The 23,238-nt window shown below is 43.1% G+C and overlaps 1 protein-coding gene across 2 annotated transcripts in view; it reads right to left on the bottom strand.

Moving 5' to 3' along the window:
• The window catches only part of LOC135540122 (receptor-type tyrosine-protein phosphatase gamma-like), a 327,471-nt gene that overhangs the window by 80,833 nt on the left and 223,400 nt on the right, over positions 1-23,238 (bottom strand). For both annotated transcript variants that reach the window (XM_064966521.1, XM_064966520.1), the window contains exons 3-4: positions 22,378-22,560; positions 17,531-17,679 (exon numbers count right to left, since the gene is read on the bottom strand). In XM_064966521.1, the coding sequence (XP_064822593.1) occupies positions 17,531-17,679; positions 22,378-22,560 (332 nt within the window). The remainder of the gene's footprint in view (positions 1-17,530; positions 17,680-22,377; positions 22,561-23,238) is intronic.

The raw sequence follows: 23,238 nt of genomic DNA, 5'->3' as shown, positions 1-23,238 counted from the left end.
GGAGATGGTCAGAGATGTTTTGAACATGCTAACCATTAGAGCAGGGTCACGGTCAAGGTCCCACTAAAAATAACCCCTCCTCCAACGCCGTCTGTGACTGATAGAACAGGGGTGGTGGAGTTCCTCTGATGAGTTCCTCTCCCCTTACATCAAAGGCCTAGTGAGAGGAAGTGACCCACACCACTCATTACAGCCAATCAGCTGACTTCCTGGGCTGTGGGGGCCTTGGGCAAGGGCTGGCCAATAATTTGAGCCTGTCTCTGTGCTTGGGGAGATACACAAAATGACCAGTGTCTTAACACTGTTAACCAATTGGTTGTTTTCATTTCCTCATTGTCCTGGCTTAGAGTGGATCCATAGCTCAGGACAACCTTTCACTGGTGACTCCCAGAGCAGAGCAGTAATTACTGAAGAGCCTCACTGAGATTATAACTAATAGCCACGTCAATTACAAAGGCCCTATCCAGGAACATTATGACATTGTTATGAGCACAAACCAAACACAGCAAAAAATATAATGTGTATCACACAGAGTGACTGACATGTTTTGGTGTCAGTATATGTCGTGAGACAGTGATAGTGACTCTGAGGTTGACTTATTCAGGCGAGATATTCTAATAATTCAACTTCACTCCATCATGGGGACAAATGATCAAGCATGCACACACCCACATCTATTCTATACAGTGTGTACATCACAAATAAGTGTTCACCAAGACAAAAACAAATATTACTGTACTCTATATATGAAAAGGGCTTACCAAGAAAAACATCCAAAAATACTATTTTGATGTATAAAAAAAGAAGAAGCATAGGTTGATTTATTTTAGCTCACTTTAATCCATTGTACAGGATGCTAACAGGTGACTGACGTTTCGATGTCAAGCTGACGTCTTTGTCACACCCTGATCTGTTTCACCTGTCTTTGTGATTGTCTCCACCCCCCTCCAGGTGTCGCCCATCTTCCCCATTATCCCCTGTATATTTATACCTGTGTTCTCTGTTTGTCTGTTGCCAGTTCGTTTTGTTCTTAAAACCTACAAGCGTTTGTTTCCCTGCTCCTGCCTGTTTTCCTGCTCCTGTTTTCTAGTCCTACCCGGTTTTGACTTTTCTACCTGCCCTGACCCTGAGACTACCTGCCGTTCTGGACCCATTACACCCTTTCTGGATTACTGACCCCTGCCTGCCTTGACCTGTCATTAGGCCTGCCCCTGTGGTTGTAATAAACTCTTTACTTCTACACTGTCTGCATCTGGGTCTTACTTCAACATGATAGTCTTCCTCAGAGTGACGTGACCATTGCACTTAGCCTCGTGGCACAATGAGACACAACAATGTCAGAAAATAATAATATGCTGCAAGGTAAATGGAAAATTATTGCACAAAATAATAGTAATAATAAGAGAAATAGTGTGTCCCATTAAAAACATGCATAGATGATATTTGGGTATCTGTGAATCCGGAGACACAGAGACCCCAAAAATCAAGGCAACAACATTATAGAAACGAGAACAGTGAAAAATCATTGTTTATCCCCTTAGGATCCACAGTGTCTAAGGACATACTGAAATATTAGCATTATTATTTTCTTACAGTGTTGTGTCTCAAATAGGAGCTAAGTGCAATGGTCAGATCACTCTGAGGAAGACGTCAGCTTAATGTCGAAACGTCAGTCACCTGTTCGCATCCTGTACAATGGATTAAAGTGAGCTAAAAGAAATACATTTGTGCTTTTCTTTGTTGAGTGCTCCAACTACCTTTCTTCATTTGGGAAGTTTTTCTTGGTAAGCCCGTCTCATGATTTTGGTCATTCAGTGGAGGCTGGTGGGAGGAGCTAGAGGAGGACGGGCTCATTGTAATGGTTGGAATGGAACAGTATCAAACAGATCAAGCATATGGAAACCACGTTTGACTCCATTCCATTGGTTCCATTCTAGCCATTACAATAAGCCTGTCCTTCTATAGCTCCTCCCGCCATCCTCCACTGTTGTCATGTTGTTGAGCACCCCTCTTTTCCGTTGTTTGCTGAAGTGAGAGGTCCAACTGGATTCTGTACTCTATATATACACAGTTGAAGTTGGAAGTTTACATTCACCTTAGCAAAATACATTTAAACTGAGTTTTTCACAATTCCTGACATTTAATCCTAGTAAACATTCCCTATCTTAGGTCAGTTAGGATCACCACTTTATTTTAAGAATGTGAAATGTCAGAATAATAGTAGAAAGAATGATTTATTTCAGCTTTTATTTCTTTCATCACACTCCTAGTGGGTCAGAAGTTTACATACACTCAATTAGTATTTGCTAGCATTGCCTTTAAAAACGTTGCGGGTAGCCTTTCACAAGCTTCCCACAATAAGTTGGGTGAATTTTGGCCCATTCCTCCTGACAGAGCTGGTGTAACTGAGTCAGGTTTGTAGGCCTTCTTGCTCGCACACACTTTTTCAGTTCTGCCAACAAATGTTGTATAGGATTCAGGTCGGGTCTTTCTGATGGCCACTCCAATACCTTGACTTTGTTGTTCTTAAGCCATTTTGCCACAACTTTGGAAGTATGCTTGGGGTCATTGTCCATTTGGAAGACCCATTTGCAACCAAGCTTTAACTTCCTGACTGATGTCTTGAGCTGTTGCTTCAATATATCCACATAATTTTCCTTCCTTATGATGCCATCTATTTTGTGAAGTGCACCAGTCCCTCCTGCAGCGAAGCACCCCCACAACATGATGCTGCCACCCCCGTGCTTCACGATTGGGATGGTGTTCTTCAGCTTTCAAGCCTCCCCTTCCAAACATAATGATGGTCATTGCTATTTATGTTTCATCAGACCAGAGGACATTTCTCCAAAAAGTACCATCTTTGTCCCCATGTGCATTTGCAAACCGTAGTCTGGCTTTTTCATAGCGGTTTAGCAGGTTAGGCCGATATAGGACTTGTTTTACTGTGGATATAGCTACTTTTGTACCTGTTTCCTCCCACATCTTCACAGGGTCCTTTGCTGTTGTTCTGCAATTGATTTGCACTTTTCACACCAAAGTTTTTTATTTTATCTTCATTTAACTAGGCAAGTCAGTTAAGAACAAATTCTTATTTTCAATGACAGCCTAGGAACAGTGGGTTAACTGCCTGTTCAGGGGCAGAACGACAGATTTGTACCTTGTCAGCTCGAGGATTTGAACTTGCAACCTTTCGGTTACTAGTCCAACGCTCTAACCACTAGGCTACCCTGCCACCCCAAGAGCTACATGAAGTCCATTCATCTCTAGGCTTATTGACATCATTTGAGTAAATTTTCTGGAATTTTCCAAGCTGTTTAAAGGTACAGTCAACTTAGTCTATGTAAACTTCTGACCCACTGGAATTGTGATACAGTGAATTATAAGTGAAATAATCTGTCTGTAAACAATTGTTGGAAAAATTACTTGTGTCTTGCACAAAGTAGATGTCCTAACTGACTTGCCAAAACTATAGAACTATTTATTTACTATAAAACTATTTATTTACTTTTCTGCTCTTTTGCACACCAGTATCTCTACCTGTACATGACCATCTGATCATTTATCACTCCAGTGCTAATCTGCAAAATTGTAATTATTCGCCTACCTCCTCATGCCTTTTGCACACAATGTATATAGACTCGCCTTTATTGTACTGTGTTATTGACTTGTTAATTGTTTACTCCATGTGTAACTCTGTGTTGTCTGTTCACACTGCTAAGCTTTATCTTGGCCAGGTCGCAGTTGCAAATGAGAACTTGTTCTCAACTAGCCTACCTGGTTAAATAAAGGTGAAATAAAAAAATAAAAAAATAGTTTGTTAACAAAAAAATGTGGAGTGGTTGAAAAACAAGTTTTAATGACTCCAACCTAAGTGTATGTAAACTTCCGACTTCCGACTGTATTAATATCTTGCATGAGAGCGAGGAAAACATTACCCCAACATTAACGGGTCTATGTGATTAATCATGAGATGTATACAGGTGGCATGTCAATGTATCATGATTATGGATCCTCTGTGTGGCTTCTCATGGGGGTAGAGAGTGCCATGGTTGGCCTGGCGCCTCCATCCCTCACTATGTTGGCTTTGACTGACAGGCTGCGTTTATCCACCTCCACACTTTATCTCTTTAGAACAACAGCCATCAACGTGAAGGAAGGTGGCAGATAAACGAGTGGCCAGAGCCCCGGGGAGCGCTTCCCAAAGATTTCCCATCCATTCAGCCAACACACTCACGCACATGTTCTCCCTCCCCTCTTCTCCACCCTCAATCTCTACAACCTTTTCTCCCTCTTCTTGTGTCAGACAGCACAGACAGCACAATTTTCCAATTTCTCCAGCACAAATGAGCCAATTCAAGTCTCTGCTCCTGACAGAGGGGAAAGCACCTCATGTGAATCCTACAGACACATCTAAAAATGTTTTAGACTTTACGGACCACCAGGAGAGAGAAAGAAATATGTTTGAGCAGTTAAGGACACGTTCCAAGCATATAGCGCTTGACAGCCTTAATATAACTGGTATTATAAACTGAGTGATTCAAGCTCTGAATGCTGATTGGCTGACAGCCGTGGTATATCAGACCATATACCACAGGTATGACAAAACATTTTTTTTTACTTTGTTTTACTACATTTTGTTTTACCGCTCTAATTATTAGTTTATAATAGCAAAAAGGCTACTCGGGTTTGTGATATATGACCAATATACTACGGCTAAGAACTGTGTCAAGGCACTCCATGCTGTATCGTAGTAAAGAACAGTGGGGGAGGTGCAGAGGGGTCGGAAAAATAAATAAAACAAGATTTTTATTTTATTAGTAACAAAAAATTAAGAGTACAAATATGGGATGGGACAAATATGCAAACATTTTTGAGAAAGATAATTTAAAAAATACATTAATTGGTTTCCTTTCATTTAGATAAGAGATGAAAATGCTATGAATTGAAGGTTATTTATTGATGTAAAAATCTAAATTTACCGGTTTTAAGGTTGTATCATTAGATTTGGGTGGAGTTTCCAGAAATTAGTCACCAGAAATTATTGGGGAAAAAATGGGGTTCCCTCTTAATAAGTTTGAATACCACTGCCCTAAAGACTGAAGAGAGAAGAGAGGAAATGAGGAAGAAGAGAGGGGAACATGGCCATATCAACTACACCAAGCATGTCTGCCATATACACGGGTGGAATGTTTACTCAAGAGCATGGCTTAAATGCTGAAAAGACAAAACGCAGTGAGGCCTGAGTGTGATTTATCTGCCAAACTGTAGAAGGAATATTAATCATGGTTGTGCACCTGTGTGTACTGTATGTTCTGTATATGGCAGCTCCTCCCTATCCGGCACTACACTGAGATGACTCAGCAACCAGCATGCTGAGATTCAAGATCACATTTACTTATCTGACAACGCTATATAGGGGAAGAGAGAGTGGAAGAGGTGGTGGAAGAGAGTGGGAAAGAGAGTGGGAAAGAGAGAGTGGAAGAAAGAGTGGAAGAGGGAGGGAAAGAGAGAGTGGAAGAGGTGGTGGAAGAGAGTGGGAAAGAGAGAGTGGAAGAGAGAGTGGAAGAGGGAGGGAAAGAGAGAGTGGAAGAGGGAGGGAAAGAGAGAGTGGAAGAGGTGGTGGAAGAGAGTTGGAAAGAGGGAGGGAAAGAGAGAGTGGAAGAGGGAGGGGAAGAGAGAGTGGAAGAGAGAGTGGAAGAGAGAGTGGAAGAGGTAGTGGAAGAGGTAGTGGAAGAGAGAGGGGAGAGAGAGTGGAAGAGAGAGGGTAAGAGGGAGGGGAAGAGAGAGGGGAGAGAGAGGGGAAGTGGGAGTGGAAGAGAGGGGAAGAGGGAGGGGAAGAAAGAGGTGAGAGAGGGGAAGAGGGAGGGGAAGAATGAGGTGAGAGAGAGGGGAAGTGGGAGTGGAAGAGAGAGGGGAGAGAGAGGGGATAGAGAGAGTGGAAAAGAGAGGGGAAGAGAGAGGGGAGAGAGAGTGGAAGAGATAGTGGAAGAGAGAGGGGAGAGAGAGGGGATAGAGAGAGTGGAAGAGAGAGGGGAGAGAGAGGGGAAGAGGGAGGGGAAGAGGGAGGGGAAGAGAGAGGGGAAGAGAGAGGGGAAGTGGGAGGGGAAGTGGGAGTGGAAGAGAGGGGAAGAGGGAGGGGAAGAGAGAGGTGAGAGAGGGGAAGAGGGAGGGGAAGAGAGAGGTGAGAGAGAGGGGAAGTGGGAGTGGAAGAGAGAGGGGAAGAGAGAGTGGAAGAGATAGTGGAAGAGAGAGGGTAGAGAGAGTGGATAGAGAGAGTGGAAAAGAGAGGAGAAGAGAGAGGGGAGAGAGAGGGGAAGAGAGAGTGGAAGAGAGAGTGGAAGAGATAGTGGAAGAGAGAGGGGAAGAGAGGGGGAAGAGAGAGTAGAAGAGAGAGTGGAAGAGAGAGTGGAAAGAGAGTGGAAAGAGAGTGGAATAGTGAGGGGAAGAGAGTGTTTGTGAATTGTCCCCTAGTTTTAAGTTGTTTAGATAGATAATGAGGCTGATAGAGACTGGGGAGTTTCCCATGGTCTGCAAATTACACCACTGTTAGGGGAGTGTATATGTGTGTGTGTGTATTGTCTCTGCAAATAGGACTGAAATATTAATGTGGACAATCTGGCTCATTAAGAAAGAGATTGTGGCCTACTTGAGCTTGACAAAAACAAACACGCTCCTTCAAAGAGTGAAAACAGTGACTCGGAGTGCTACAAGATAAAAAGTCTAATCAAATATCTAATGAGCTTGATCGCTGACAGAGAGCTAATACATAAACCACTGGTTTCAAAGCCACATAATAAAGTATACGAAAGAGATTGTGTTCCATATGATGTGTTTGGAGGCATATCTGCTCACATTTATCACATATATCATGAACGTGTCCGTCCTAAGTCTTGTAATGTTCGGTCTGACAACAAAAACACAGTAGCCTCGGTGTTCTTCCACTTTGAAGTGGATACTGAGAGGAATAGAGTTCCATCAGAGGGGAGGTGCAACAAGACTGGGAAGGGCTCTGTGATATCACCCTCTGGGACCATGGAAGATCTGAGGCTGAATCACAAGCCTTTGTGCTGGGAAGGAACCAATGACAGACATACAGGATGTGCTCCACTCTGTGTCCTAGTTGGGAGAGAGCACATCAAGGTGTTGTTTTGATGCTGTGATTCACACAACCAGAGCTCTCCATGGAGTTTAGTACCTGGCTGAGCACTCCATTGGTGCACTCCACCAGGCTCTGCTTATTTCTCACAAATGGATGTCCATCAAAATGATCATTGTTGCATAGGCACCTGTGGCACCAAAGCTACCTCAAGTCTCCCTCACTACAATGGCTTTAAAAGCCAGGTATACAATACAGGATGAAAGTGCAATAGCTGGGATATTAAACATGTTTGGTGTGTTGAGCCCTTTGAAATCTATCTTAAAACCCCAAAATACATTACATGAGAAATGTTAGAATGTCAGTCCCTCCTTTTTCAATTTCGGGAGTATTGCTTTTTCATAAAATCTGGAAAATATTGCTTTTGAGAAAACAAAAGGCAGCCTGTATCGGCAACGAGATTATTAAAAATGGTATCAAGCTAGCCCAGAACTGGGACAACATCTTTTTGCCCTCTAGGTAGCATTGGGCTTTTAAAGAATGGCAGTGTTTTTCGGTGTCATTGAGGACAGGCCAGGAAATATAACATTATGTTAGAAATTGCACGCCTCCCGATCCAGAGGGAGGCCAATCATAAATAAAATAGAGAAATACATTTAAAAAAGGAGCTTGGCATGGCAGTCATCAGTTATCTTTGAAGGTTTAATGGAATGTAGCTGCCAAGAAAGGGAATGACAGAGGGAGGGAGAGAGAGATATAGAAATAGTGTGTGAGGGAGAGAGAGAGACAAAGAGAAGAGAAATAGAGAAGAAGAGGGACACAAAGAGAGAAAGTGTGAGAGGCCCAACATGACAATACATAAGAATACCACTCCACAATATTTCTCCTTTCTGAATCAAACACAAAATAGACCAACAGTTGAAAATTATAATATTATGACTTTGCTGTAAAACCTCCTCTCAGATTCCACTAAAACTGTATCTCTAAGCTGACTCTTCTTTTCCATCCTTTACCCTCTAAACAATAAATCAATTTGTTTTTTATTTCCTCCGTGGACGCTTTTTGAGCCAAATGACGTTGTCCCCACAATGACCGTACGTACCTACCCCAACCAGAAACCATGGATTACAGGCAGCATCTGCTCTGAGCTAAAGGCTAGAGCTGCCACTTTCAAGGAGCGGGACTCTAATCCGGAAGCTTATAAGAAATCCCGCTATGCCCTCCGGCAAACCGTCAAACAGGCAAAGCGTCAATACAGGACTCTGTCCGAGTCTGTAATACCAACATGTTTTAAGCAGACCACCATAGTGCCTGTGCCCAAGAACACTAAGGTAACCTGCCTAAATGATTACCGACCAATAGCACTCACGTCTGTAGCCAAGAAGTGCTTTGAAAGGCTGGTCATGGCTCACATCCACACCATCATCTCAGAAACCCTAGACCCACTCCAATTTGCATACCACCCCAACAGATCCACAGATGATGCAGTCTCTATTGCACTCCACACTGCCCTTTCACACCTGGACAAAAGGAACACCTATGTGAGAATGCTTTCCATTGACTACAGCTCAGCGTTCAACACCACAGTGCCCTCAAAGCGCATCAATAAGCTAAGGACCCTGAGACTAAACACCTCCCTCTGCAACTGGATCTTGGACTTCCTGACGGGCCGCCCCCCATGTGGTAAGGGTAGGTAACAACACATCCGCCACGCTGATCCAAAACACAGGGGCCCCTCAGGGGTGCGTGCTCAGCCCCTTCCTGTACTCCCTGTTCACTCACGACTGCACGGCCAGGCACGACTCAGACACCATCATTAAATTTGTAGATGACACAACAGTGGTAGGCCTGATCCCCGACAACAACGAGACAGCCTATAGGGAAGAGGTCAGAGACCTGGCCGTGTGGTGCCAGGACAACAACCTCTCCCACAACGTGATCAAGACAAAGGAGATGATTGTGGACTACAGGAAAAAGAGGACCGAGCACACCCCCATTCTCATCGACGGGGCTGCAGTGGAGCATGTTGAGAACTTCTAGTGTCCACATCACCAACAAACTAACATGGTCTAAGCACACCATGTCAGTCGTGAAGCGGGCAAGACAAAACCTATTCCCCCTCAGGAGACTGAAAAGATTTGGCATGGGTCCTCAGATCCACAAAAGGTTCTACAGCTGCACCATCGAAAGAGCATCCTGACTGGTTGCATCACTGCCTGGTATGGCAACTGCTCGGCCGCCGACCGCAAGGCACTACAGAGGGTAGTGCAAACGGCCCAGTACATCCCTAGGGCTAAGCTTCCTGCCATCCAGGACCTCTATACCAGACGGGGTCAGAGAAAGGCCCTAAAAATTGGCAAAGACTCCAGCCACCCTAGTCATAGACTGTTCTCTCTGCTACCACATGGCAAGCGGTACCGGAGCGCCAAGTCTAGGTCCGAGAGGCTTCTAAACAGCTTCTACCCCCAAGCCATAAGACTGATGAACATCTAGTCAAATGGCTACCTAGACTATTCACATTGCCCCCCCCCCTCCCTTCCTTCTCCACACCAATGCCACTCTGTTGTCATCTATGCATAGTCCCTTTAATTAACTCTACCGACATGTACATACTACCACAATTATCCGGTGCCCCCGCACACTGACTCTGTACCGGCACCCCCTTTATATATTGTTATTTTTTATTTGACATCTTGTTACACTTCCTTCCTCTCCCTGACATGTTTTGATTGACATGCCACTCATTTCCTCTGTCTGTACACTACACAGACAGCAGATTAAAACTTTAGCTAGCCTGGCATAGACTTTGATCAATATTTGTTTGATTGTATCCCCTGTATCCCCTATCCCCTAAGTCATTAAATAGCCATGCACAGCACCATAGGCGTCTGTGTTGTCAAGACCTGGAAGTAACCTTAACAACAGAATGAGCATAACTAAAGCGTGGGCATTCTGGCAAGGTTATACCAACTGTGCTAAGTATCTACAGGCACCGAAAATAGAACCAATGCACCAGTCATTATGCACAGACGTAGGATCTTAATTTGACTCGTTTCTCACAGGAGGAAAATAACCCTGTAGCAACTGAAAATTTGACAGCCTTGCTGATACACTAGGCCCACGGTGACAGGGAAATGGACCAGGTACAAATATGAAACTTTTCAAGTAAAAGTTACAGACAAAACATGAGCTGAAAACTTTAGAAATTAAAGAGAATCAAATCAAATGTTTTTGGTCACACACATGGTTAGCAGATGTTAACGCAAGTAAAATTCTTGTGAAATGCTTGTGCTTCTAATTCCAACAGTGCAGTAATATCTAACAAGTAATCTCACAATTCCCAACAACGACCTAATACACACAAATCTAAAGGGGTGAATGAGAATATGTACATGCAAGTATATGGATGAGCGATGGCCGAGCAGCATAGGCAAGGTACAGTAGATGGTATAAATACAATGTATACATGTGATGTAAGTAATGTAAGATATGTAAACATTATTAAAGTGGCATTGTTTAAATTGACTAGTGATCAATTTATTCAAGTGTCCAGTGATTGGGTCTCAATGTTGGCAGCAGCCTCTCTGAGTTAGTGATTGCTGTTTAGCAGTCTGATGGCCTTGAGATAGAAGCTGTTTCTCAATCTCTCGGTCCCAGCTTTGATGCACATGTACCGACCTCGCCTTCTGGATGATAGCAGTGTGAACAGGCAGTGGCTCAGGTGGTTGTTGTCCTTGATGATCTTTTTGGCCTTCCTGTGAAATCGGGTGCTGTAGGTGTCATGGAGGGCAGGTACTTTGCCCATATATTGTGTTTTTGCAAATATCAACACACCAAGACACAAATGTACTGTACACTGTACTACCATACATACGGTAGACTTGAAAAAGTACACAATGAATATCTATGCACAAGGTAATTTAGGTCAGGAATGCATTTTCTGTTTCATCCACTGCAAAAAGGTTGATGGAAATAAAATTCCATTCATCACGGACATCTATTATTTGTGATACAGTACCTTCAGCGTCTGTGAGAGTGTGCACATCATCTACCTTGCCCCCCATCTTGTTCTGAGGCCCACAGGGGGGGGGGGGCAGGAGCATGGAGGAGAAGGCGGAGTAGGGGGCAATGGTGGTGGAAGGAGGAGGAAGAGGCCAGGTTAGGCATCAGAAGGCTTCAGTTCGGCTGGCGGCTAGCCGAAGTCAGCTAGGCCACCTGAACGAGTGTGCTCGAAACTCCCTGAAAAGACATTCACTTCAAAAACGAGAAAAAAGGAACAAAAGTACAGTTTGTCCATTTTGAGACGCCTAAGCCAGTAAACACTTCCTCAGAATAGTAAAAATGTATCTAACATAACTCAAGAAATCTGTCATTGATTTTGATGTTTTTGCCGAAGAGATCTTAGTTGCGCAATTTTAAATCTAAATTAGATGTTTGGTAGAGTATTTCTAAATAAAAAAATGGTCACTTGTTGAATGACAACAAAGATTACTAAAGAATCCCTACCGTTGACCAATCACCGTCGAAGGGGCGTAGACTTTCGGCGAACAACTTCGGCTTGCCTCAATACATTTTTTTGTGTGGCCAAACAACTGAACAAACAAAAACATAACAAAATGTCGTCATAATATATGCTCAAACTGTTCCGAACTGTTTCGGCTGGGAAGCATGTGGAACCCTTTACGCTGGACAGAATGGAAAGACTGAGAGAGCAGTGAAATCCCTCCAGGGTGTCAAGAGGGCATGGAGAAATAAAGCTGGAACACTCTCCTCTCACCATCTTAGAACACGGGAGCAGATGTGTGATATTACAGTGGGAAGACTTCCTCTCACCACCTTAGAACACGGGAGCAGATGTGTGATATTACAGTGGGAAGACTTCCTCTCACCACCTTAGAACACGGGAGCAGATGTGTGATATTACAGTGGGAACACTCTCCTCTCACCACCTTAGAACACGGGAGAAGATGTGTGATATTACAGTGGGAAGACTTCCTCTCACCACCTTAGAACACGGGAGCAGATGTGTGATATTACAGTGGGAAGACTTCCTCTCACCACCTTAGAACACGGGAGCAGATGTGTGATATTACAGTGGGGAGACTTCCTCTCACCACCTTAGAACACGGGAGCAGATGTGTGATATTACAGTGGGAAGACTTCCTCTCTGACACCGTAAACAGAGAGATGTCCCTGCAAGGAATGATACTGCAATAACCAGATTTCAGGTCATTCTGACATTATGCTAAACTGAGTTTGAGTTCTGTTGTGATGATGTGTCATCCTTTCCATGATACACCAACTCATTCCTATAGCATTCAATTTATCCTGAAGATGACCCCGATGAAGTTAAGCTTCCTACAATCAAATAAATTCAGTCCATACTCCATGCATAATTCATTTATAAATCATTGAAGCCAAATGTTTCCGGAATCCATTCAGAGACTGAGGGTGGGGATGTGATTGTTGTACAGTATGAGCAGGGTAACACACCGTGGGTGATGGATACAGATGGAGAGCTGTGCTTCATGCCTGCCTGGCTGTGCTTTGCATATTAAGCAGTGTTTTACAGTTAAAACAGCAGGTAGGAACGCAGCAGTCCCCCACTTAATCACAAGCTTATTAGAGAACAATTACTAAATGGCAAGGCTTGTAAACATAAATCATTCAAGAGGACTTTAAGAAATGAAAGTGGCATTTTGCAGAAAATCTCCTCTGTGTTGACAGCAGTGTCCTCATGAGTATTCATAGGAGAGGGCTCAGACCAACCAGGGTCTGTTAGTGACAGTCACCAAGGACATCTGGCCACAGCCACAGTACATGCTTTAGTCTGTCTCTCTGTTAGCACTAAGCATACTACCACTACTGTTGATAAAGGCTTTTAGAGTGTGTTATATATGACTAGCATGTTTAAAATCATCCTTTCATTCTATTAACTTATTTATTTTCCTGTCTATTTACTTTGACACCGGGCATACTACCCAACAGAAATGACATCACAGAAATGTCCTCCCTTACGAAGTCAGAGCTTACATGCCTCTTACATTCCAGATGATTTCTCATTCCATTGGATAGAGTGCTACTTCAAGGACCACTAATAAAAACTTTGACCAGCAAGTGCTTCAGCTTCAGTCCCACGTACACACACACACACACACACACACACACACACACACACACACACACACACACACACACACACACACACACACACACACACACACACACACACACACACACACACACACACACACACACACACACACACACACAGTGAGAGTGGTTAGATTTAATTAGGGAAAAAGAGGGGGGGTAAGGAAGGGAAGTGGAAGAAGGCATGATCACCACTAATGCGTATAATCAGCTACAAGTACTTATTTTAATAATATGTCAGGCTGTGTGTCAATGGGGTTGTTTTTCTCTGTTGCTGGGGGAGTGTCTATCTCCTTGCAATTGAGAGCCCTGTCTGCCTTAGTCTGAGGGTTCTCCTCTCTTCATATTCTTATCACCAGACAGACATCTCTGGTAATGTGTTGAGGAATCACTAGGGGGTTAGCATTTCGCTAATGTTCTAAATGGGCAGTGGCATCAAATAAAATATTGGGTTATACATAATGAAGATCAAAACATATTTTAAATGGGCTAAGTATATAGGGGAACACTGATACAGATAAAAACAATGAAAGAAAAAACCCAAAGCTTGAGCCTTTGTCCATCAAACGCAAAACATGATCTCAGACTGGACAAAAACAGTGGAGGAAACCACAGCCACTGAATTCAGGTCAGCTCAAGAGGGAGAAGCAGAGATTCAGCGGTAACCAATTTAACTAGACCCACATTTTCAAGTAATGGCTCTGCAAAGCCACCCAGGGTTTAAGGTATTTTCCAAATTAAACCTTGTCATTGGCAATTTCCCTGCCACAGTACATCTAAATAAGATTGGGAGAGACCCACCGTGCCTCAGTGTATTGCATCCAGATTTAGTAACAAAGCCACTTTGTACCTGTGGATTACTACTTTATATTAACACTGCTGTTTTCCTACTTTCATACCAGAAGAAGAGCTGAGATGGAGAGCTGCTCTCATCTCTCCTATAATACAGGTCAGCACAGCACCTGTGACATTAAAGAGGTCATGTGACATTAGATGATGGGAAGCCATAATCAATAGCACAGCAAGGCATGACGGCAATGTGGTGCGCACACACACACACACACACACACACACACACACACACACACACACACACACACACACACACACACACACACACACACACACACACACACACACACACACACACACACACACACACACACACACACACACACACACACACACACAGCCCTGCCACTGGCATATTTAATTACCTCTTAGACACAATCGCCCTCCTTGACAGAATGTTAATTGTGAACTATCTCCACAGTGCATTCCTCCTCCCTTACTCTCTCTCTCTCTTTCTACTGTGCCCTCAGCTCTATATCCTTCCCCTACCTTTCTCTTATTCTCCCTCCCTCTCTCGCTCTCTCTCGCTCTCTCTGTACAGATAAGGACATGAGTAGGGGGAGTTGTCAGCACTCATTAGCATTCACCACAGTAACACTCTCAGACAACCAAGTCCAGGGCTGTAACCAGGGTATGAGTTTTAGTGAGGTCCGGAAGGTCTCCCCAGAATTTTTTGGGAAAGTTGAAGCTGATTTACTGCTTTTCTATACAATGAAATAAAAACATAAAAATGCTATTTGGAGAAGAGCAAAAACAAGCAAAAATGACCCCAGCCATTATCACCTTGGCTTCTGTAGGTTCATTCACATCAGTCATTCTACAAACACACCTCAGTCAATCTAGAAAGCCTATTAGCTCTTCAACTGTAATGTTTTACCCGGATATATGAGAACTGATTCACACTGACACATAGCATCAGTGACTGTTCAGTCAGTTGTAATGATGAACTGCATAAAATCATCAACTCTTTAATTATATCTCTTATCAAATGACATAGCATTCACATTTGTATTCCTAGGCATTACTAATAATGCTCCGCACAAACAGACATGAATGGAGCACACAGATGATCATATCAGGACGTTCACATGAATTATTAGAACATTACTTATAATTCTGTATTAATATCAGTTTTGTAGTTGAAAAAACAGTGGGGAATGGATATGGCAAACAACCACCGATGTAAACATTAATGTATGACATTTTTAGAACTGTATTGTTTGCCTATAGGGAAGAGGCCATATGGAGATGTTCATAATGAAAAATATATATTTTTAAGTTCCTAACTTGTTTGATTAGATTAGTACAGTTTTTTCAGGGGACCCGACATGGGGCCCTGACCCCAAGTTTGGGAACCACTAAACTAACTTCTCTCTCTGCTTGCTTCCTCTCTCTCTCTGTCTCCTCTGCTTCCTCCTGCATACACTGCAGCCTGCCTCAGTCTCACCACTGAGGGCCACATCACTGTCTGTCTCAGTAGCCTACTCTCTGTAAAGCAAAGTTATTATGACAACTTAGTAAACACTTTTTAGGCTCCGTTTAACGTTAGCCTCTTACTTCATCCTTCTAGTTGGCTAAGTAATACTACCCAGAGCCCTTCAACATTACTGCAATACTGCTGCGGGAGAGTTTTTTTACATATCAGGCCCTTGGACTGTGCCACGAGAGGGCGGAGTTAGCTGTTTGAGAGAGTGGTGAACGTGCTACTAAAAAGGAAAATCCGGGAGGCAAATCAGGGGGACGCAGGCAAACATAATGAGCAAACCACTGTTCATGATTCCACTCGTTCGCAAAGGGGGAGGCACTATTAGAACTCAGTCAGATCAAGAATATAAGCATTCTGAACTTTGATCCATGCTGGGAGCATATTCAGATGTTCACCCATAATAGATTTTCTTTGTGTGCAAAAAACATATTTGTATTATGTATTTATTTGTCAAATTAGAAACAATTACCGATGTCAATCATATATCAATCATATTTTATAGTTATGGCCATGACCATGTCGCATGAATAACCAGCCCAAACTAATCAAATCCAGTTAATCTTTCATGCTGGCATATTGGCTAGAAAGAACATTCTATTCTGCAGACATCAGGACAGAGATCAACAGAGTGGACCGCAAATCATACAATGAATCATTCAAGAAATCATCAATATAACAGAAGAGGGAGTTCGGCCTTTTATTGATCAGTTTCGCAATGCGCAAAAGTGAATGTGTGAAACATGAGATGCAGCACCTTGTAAGCAGTACTTTAACGTTATTGGAGGGACAAAGCACCCAATGAAAAAACTGAAATGGCAACATAAAATTGAAATACTTAAAATTAAGGTTATTATAGTAAATTAAAACAAAACATGAAAAAACTATTTAGTAAATTGAAAATAAATAACTAACAAACCTGTTTTAAGTTGGTGAAGAGCAACTGCAGAAAATTGCGGTTGGCTGCAATAAAAACTTCATGACCTTTGATCACATAATTTTTGTAAAGTTCATGCAGTTGACATGTAGGTGCAAATATGACATTGTTTAACCCCATTATTCAACACACTGGCCCACTGACTTGACAAAAGTGATCCACCCTTACGTGGCCATTGAGATGAGCATGATGCAAGACTTTGCTCTCACATAGTCACACAGAGTATCTGTGCTTCACACTGCTACAATATGGTGGCTATGGGACCAAAACAGCGGAGAAGTTCAGCCTCACTCTTCAATGATCCTGGTTGTTTCGTAAATTGACCTACTACTACTGTTTCCTTCATGCATCTACGTCATCTTGCGGAGTCTACCTTTAAGCCTAACCTAACCTATGACCTGACCCATCACCTTGTGCATTAACGCCCCACGGTGTTAACAAGTGACAACCCCCCCCCCCACTAAAAAAAACAACATACAACACATAGATGGCTCCAAGCCTCGCACGCATATGCTAGTTTCTGTCCCTAACACTAGTTTACTATAATAACCTTCTTCAAATTGCTGACACCAGCCAAACTCACTAAATGTCAAATGATCTATATTAATCTGTTCGCCAAAGACAGTAAAGAGGCTGCTGGGGTTGTCGTTAATCAAAACATAATAATTATATTTTGCCATTCAAGGGAACAACAGCTGGGTTTAGATATCACTTGAGTTTTTACTGGATCCTAAAGCTGTCTCTTAGCTGCAGTGTGCTGCGCCAGACCAGACGCCCATACTGATAAATCAGGCTTTAGGAGTGAGATCGGCCATCACTGGCCATCCACTGATCAGACCCCAGGGCCCTGGCCTTCACATTTTTAGATCGATATGGGACCACCCTCTACTCTTCGCCATTCTGACAGGGGGCAGACTCCCACCCCCACTGCTCCTCATTCATACACTGATTTTTCTAGAATTCTCTCCTCCAGATATTCCCATTCACACGCCTTTCCTCTCGCTCTCACCTCCACTGGGAACCTCTTGCCGTTGATGCTGTGTTCAGAGCCCTCAGATCCGTTGCTCTGGCCCCAGTGGAACTCCACCTTCTCCGCCTTAAAACGCCCGGGCAGGCCCGCACCACGAACAAAGTAGTCATCCTTCAGCATGATAGCCACTGAGAGAGACAGAGAGAGAAGAAAAGAGAGAGAGAGAGAGAGAGCGAGTGAGTTACATGAGGGTCAGGTAGGTGGCAGGTAGCCTAGCGGTTAAGAGCGTTGGGCCAGTAAACGGACATAGACAGAGTGTGAAACTTCTGTTTGGCCTACAAACAATATAAAATGACATTAATTCAAAGCACTTGGTATTGAGGTTCATCATCTATTTAGCTTCCCCAAGGGGATGCTGATGCATTTTCTGAATATAACATGTGGTGCTTCTATAACGTCTGTGCTGCCTGCCCTACAAGGCTGGGTCTCTAATTAAGGGCTAATTTGTCTGGTAAAAGCTATCTCCTCAGCCACTTCTAATTGCCTCTGTAAATCTTTTGTTAGTTCATCATATGCATGTTGAAATAAAGTGGAAATTGACAGAGGGAGGCAATTGTTTTATTCACAAATTTGACTGAATAGACCCACATTTAATTAACTAATACGACCTTAAATAAATGCTCCCATTGTCAAACCGATTTCTTACTGTGATTGAATTTCAGAATTGTTTCTACTCCTCCTTTCAGGGGAGATTTCTGTCCCATTTAGAAGAAGCACTCAAGTGAAATGAGTGGCCTGGTTGTCATCTCAACGTCTTCAGAAAAGTTTGAAATTCTTCAATACAGCAGGCCTGTTAAATTCCATTTACTTAGTTTGACATTTCTCATGTCGTAGACGCTGCTAAAGCCTTTGACCCTTAAACAATAGGCTGGTCTATCAAAGTTAATTTCCCCTCCTTGTGTAGTTTGTGTCCTCTGGGAGATATTGGAGATTTTAAGAGACGTGTCACTTGGTGCTTGTACAAGATTGTTGGCACTCCCACTGAAATTCTACCAGGCTGCATCCAAGAAGCTAAGGTTACACTGAGTAGTAGGACATCCTGTGGGAGCCTGGTCTTCCTGGCAAACCTCATACTACCATTGAGACTGCAATATGAGGGATTAACCACGCATAGTGTGCTAAATTAGTTTCTTAGCATCTACTGCATGGGACTCAAAGAAGAAAAAGGTGAGGTGGAGGGAGACTCTACCACAGTGGCTAACTTAAATACACTCCACTGTATTGCTGCTATGCTAAGTCTCACTCCTCCACTGTGGCTAGGCTGAGCTGTTGCGGTTTATGCTAACAGGCTAGCGGAAGGGTTGGAACTGCAGCTTACATTAGTTTTCAGAGCACAGCAGGCAGAAAGAAAAAAAGAAAAACACATCTTGCTCACTTTTATCATCATTTGTTTTTGCCTTTTGTTGATTCAGAGTCCTAATCCAGCGTGTGAGGGGAAGGCAAGCCCTAGGAGTTTCATTAGCGATGGGAGTCAGTGTTTGGGCGCGCTAACAGGTGAGCCGGAATTAGACGCTAAGCCAGCGAGACCATGGACAGCAGTGTGTGAAAACCGGGGGCATATATGAAAATAAAGCCGTGATCAATGCAAATATTTCCTCAGGGCTCCAAGTCCCCATGAATTTCTTAAAAAGGTTTATTTGATATGATTCTGGGAAAGTATTCTCTGTTCATCCCTCTTCATCCAGCCGCCCTCCTTTCCCTCTCAAAAACCATGACACCGTTCTTCTGGCAGTGAGACATCTATAATGACTTCCTGCTTCAAGGTGACAGGGTCAGAGTTCAGTCAAGGATACAGCTTTCACAGAAGCAGGAGCACTTTTAAAAGAAGCTGATTGAAGCATCCTTTATTCAGAGATGCTTTAGGTGATTATGTCAATCAAATCAAATTGTATCTGTCACATGCGCTGAATACAACAGGTAACAGGTGAAATACTCAGCTGTCACACTGCATACAACAGGTAACAGGTGAAATACTCAGCTGTCATTTATAAATAGTGTAGAATGTATAAATAATGCATTGCACAACAAGAGGATGTTTGTCTTGCTAGGCGTGCATTATGGAGTACGCAGAGTCAAGAAGCTGTGCTCTATTTTGTTCTGCTACTGTTGTTTGTGTTAGAACTTCATTTGATTTGGAGGGCAGTGGCACTGCTACGCTAACCCACTATAATACCTGTGCTACACTGGTTTTCCCCGATCATGCCTGTAGAAAAGACAGCTCAGAAGTAGCCCTCGTCCTTTAACAAACCATGGCCTTGGGAAGAGATGGCTACGGACATCAGAGGTTCTGAGAAACACCATGCGATCAGGGACAGACATTTCTCATGCGAGTGAGCTGAGGAGTCTCTCTCTCTCTCTCTCTCTCTCTCTCTCTCTCTCTCTCTCTCTCTCTCTCTCTCTCTCACTGAGTGATGCCAGGACAGGGATACTAATACACTTCTCAGGGGGGAAGCAGATATCCAGGCAGCCCATTCTCAGGGGAGAAGACGTACAGTCCCCCACCAGACGAACCTGACTCTCCTTCAGTCTCACAAAGACATGGCCTCCAATCTCAACAACAAGCCATTTACTCACCCCACCACTAGTGAGGAATGTGGGCTATTGACTCACATACTCCCTACTAGAGGGAGCTTGAAATTCCATCAGCGTTAGCCTTGATAGAAATATGGCAAAGCTTTATGGGCTATTCCCTCTATAAGATCTTCATTATTTGATAGAACACAATACATCGTAGAGGGATTGATAGAGGGATTACAAGGTATACAAGATGTATGGTTTTTTTAAGCACATTCAGGTGTCCATTTAGGGTCTCCACTTGGGAGAGATGGACCAGGGACAACACCAGTTCATACATGCCACATTATGTTCAGAGAGATTAATATAATAAAATATCTGACAATATAGAAATCACACTAGTCACATTATTTCCCCCAGGTCTGCAGAGAGAGCCTTAATAAGACAGCTGGCCTTGTTGTGACTGCTGTCAATACAGATGCCAGCCACCTGTGGCCCCTGCTCCCACAAGCATTTTAACTCCATTTGTTGGCAGAAAGAGAGGACATCCATCTTTGTGACAGATAGAAATTGTGAAAAATACCTGTTTTAGACAGGGAAAATCCATGAATTGCTGAATTGAGTTTTTTTCAGATTTTCATCTGTACCAATGACAGATTCACTAATATGGAGGCATCACTTATGTGAAAATCCACTCCTACCACAAATATTGTATTGGACTGTTGTGCATGTCGCATTTAAACTACTTGAACGTACTGATGTAAGATCTTCATTTGACCTACAGTATAGTGTCAGGATTTCTACGTTAAGTCCATAGTGTTGCTTGGTCAGTGGTTAGGCTATTAGCTGGCCAAAAGTAGGCTACATGAAAAGTAAAATACTGTTAGTATAACCATGTGTTAGAGTGGGTTTTCAGTTAATTTATGTAAATCACAAAGCTCATCTGTATTTCCTGCGGTGCAGGAACTTTCTCAGCAACATAAGAGTGATGAAATCAAGATCCTAAGATCTGTATGTACATTGTGTGATTTTCATGTACTCTAATGTTACACTAAAAATACAGTGCATTCGGAAAATATTCAGACCCCTTCCCTTTATCCACATTTTGTTAAGTTACAGCCTTATTTTAAAATGTATTCAATATTTTTCTCCTCATCTATCTACAAAAAATAACCCGTAATGACAAAGCGAAAACAGGTTTTTAGAAACGTTTTCAAATTTATTAAAAATAAAAAACAGAAATACCTGAAAGAAGTTTGGAACCACCAAGAGGTGACCAAGAACCCGATAGTCATTCTGACGGAGTTCCAGATTTCCTTTGTAGAAATTGGAGAATCTTCCAGAAGGACAACCATCTCTGCAGCACTCTACCAATCAGGCCTTTATGGTAGCCAGACGGAAGCCACTCCTCAGTAAAAGGCACATGACAGCCCGCCTGGAGTTTGCCAAAAGGGACCTAAAGGACTCTCAGACCATGAGAAACAAGATCCTCTGTCTTCGGCCTGAATGCCAAGCGCCACGTATGGAGGAAACCTGGCACCATCCCTATGGTGAAACATGGTGGTGGCAGCATCATGCTGTGGGGATGTTTTTCAGAGACAGGGACTATGAGACTAGTCAGGATCGAGGGAAAGATGAACTGAGCAAAGTACAGAGAGATCCTTGACGAAAACCTGCTCCAGAGTGCTCAGGACCTCATACTGGGGTGAAGGTCCACCTTCCAACAGGAAAACGACCCTAAACACACAGCCAAGACAATGCAGGCTTTGGGACAAGTCTCCGAATGTCCTTGAGTGGCCCAGCCAGAGCCCGGACTTGAACCTGATCAAACATCTCTGGAGAGACCTGAAAATAGCTGTGCAGCAATGCTCCCCATCCAACCTGACAGAGGATCTGCAGAAAATAATGAGAGAAACTCCCCAAATACAGGTGTGCCAAGAATGTACCGTCATACCCAAGAAGACTCTAGCCTGTAATCGCTGCCAAATTTACTTCAACAAAGTACTGAGTAAATTGTCTGAATACTTATGTAAATGTAATATTTCAATTTTTTACTTTTTATAAATTTCAAAAAAATTCTAAAATCCTGTTTATGCTTTGTCATTATGGGGTATTGTGTGTAGACTGATGAGAGGAAAAAACGATCTAATATGTTTTAGAATAAGGCTGTAACGTAACAAAAAGTCAGGGGGTCTGAAAACTTTCTGAAAGCACTGAAGGTACGTCATAATATGTTCAGACGTATCTATACTGTAAATACATAACCAAAAGAAGGAGAGGGTAAACAGACATTGGGGGACTGTGAATCTCACCTGTTTTGCCAGTGTTCTTCATTGAAGTCTTGTTGGAGGACTCTGTCTCAAATCCGTCCAAAGCTAGCTCCTGATACTCCATGGACACCTTGCTGTCCTGATCTGCGATGTTGATTGGGGATTGGTTCCTCTCTCTGCATTCTGGGTAGGCTGATGACCAGCCCTCCTCTGGCCCGTACGTACCTGGATGAGAAGAAAGAATACGATATATATATTCCATACGATACAATGTGGTTTTGCCATCCAACCAGAGCTAACCATTTGGTCCGCTAATCAGCAGAGAAAGTGTAGCACACTGAAAATATTTTCATACACGTTATGCAGAAAAGTGATAATTTTATGTTTTTGGTGGAATAATGGCACTCATTTTCCAAAAAGGAACCACCAGTAGATTCCTTCTGATGTTGACCTGCAGTTAAACTTTCCTTCCCATAATGCAGGCACATATGTGGTATTTTTATCAGAATGTGAACAAAGCTACACCTCCTAACCCAAGAGGAGGTAAAGGCAGTGTATTCAGAGATTAAACCCCACACTCTTAGATGAATGGCAAGTCCCGGTGTGAGACCAGACACCTCCATGTAGCACAGAGTCAAGACAGGGAAAGGAACAGGGTGGAAATGTCACCAATCTCCTGCCACCTCCCTCAAATAAAGCAAACAGAGAGAATGACGGAGAGGGTAAGAGAGAGAGAGAGAGAGAGAGAAAGAGAGAGAGATCGGACAGGTTCAATGCCATGGAAACAGTGGAGGATGGAGAATATAGATAGTCCCTCTCCTCTCCCTATACACTTCTAAGCAGAGCAGGGATGGTGTCCTCAGTGTGGGGTCACAGTCTTCAATAACCACCCAACCATAAAAC

The sequence above is a fragment of the Oncorhynchus masou genome, chromosome 5 (genome assembly GCF_036934945.1).
Source record: "Oncorhynchus masou masou isolate Uvic2021 chromosome 5, UVic_Omas_1.1, whole genome shotgun sequence".
Classification (NCBI taxonomy): domain Eukaryota; kingdom Metazoa; phylum Chordata; class Actinopteri; order Salmoniformes; family Salmonidae; genus Oncorhynchus; species Oncorhynchus masou.
The sequence above is the reverse complement of the archived record's forward strand: the minus strand, read 5'-3'. Positions and strand labels throughout refer to the sequence as shown.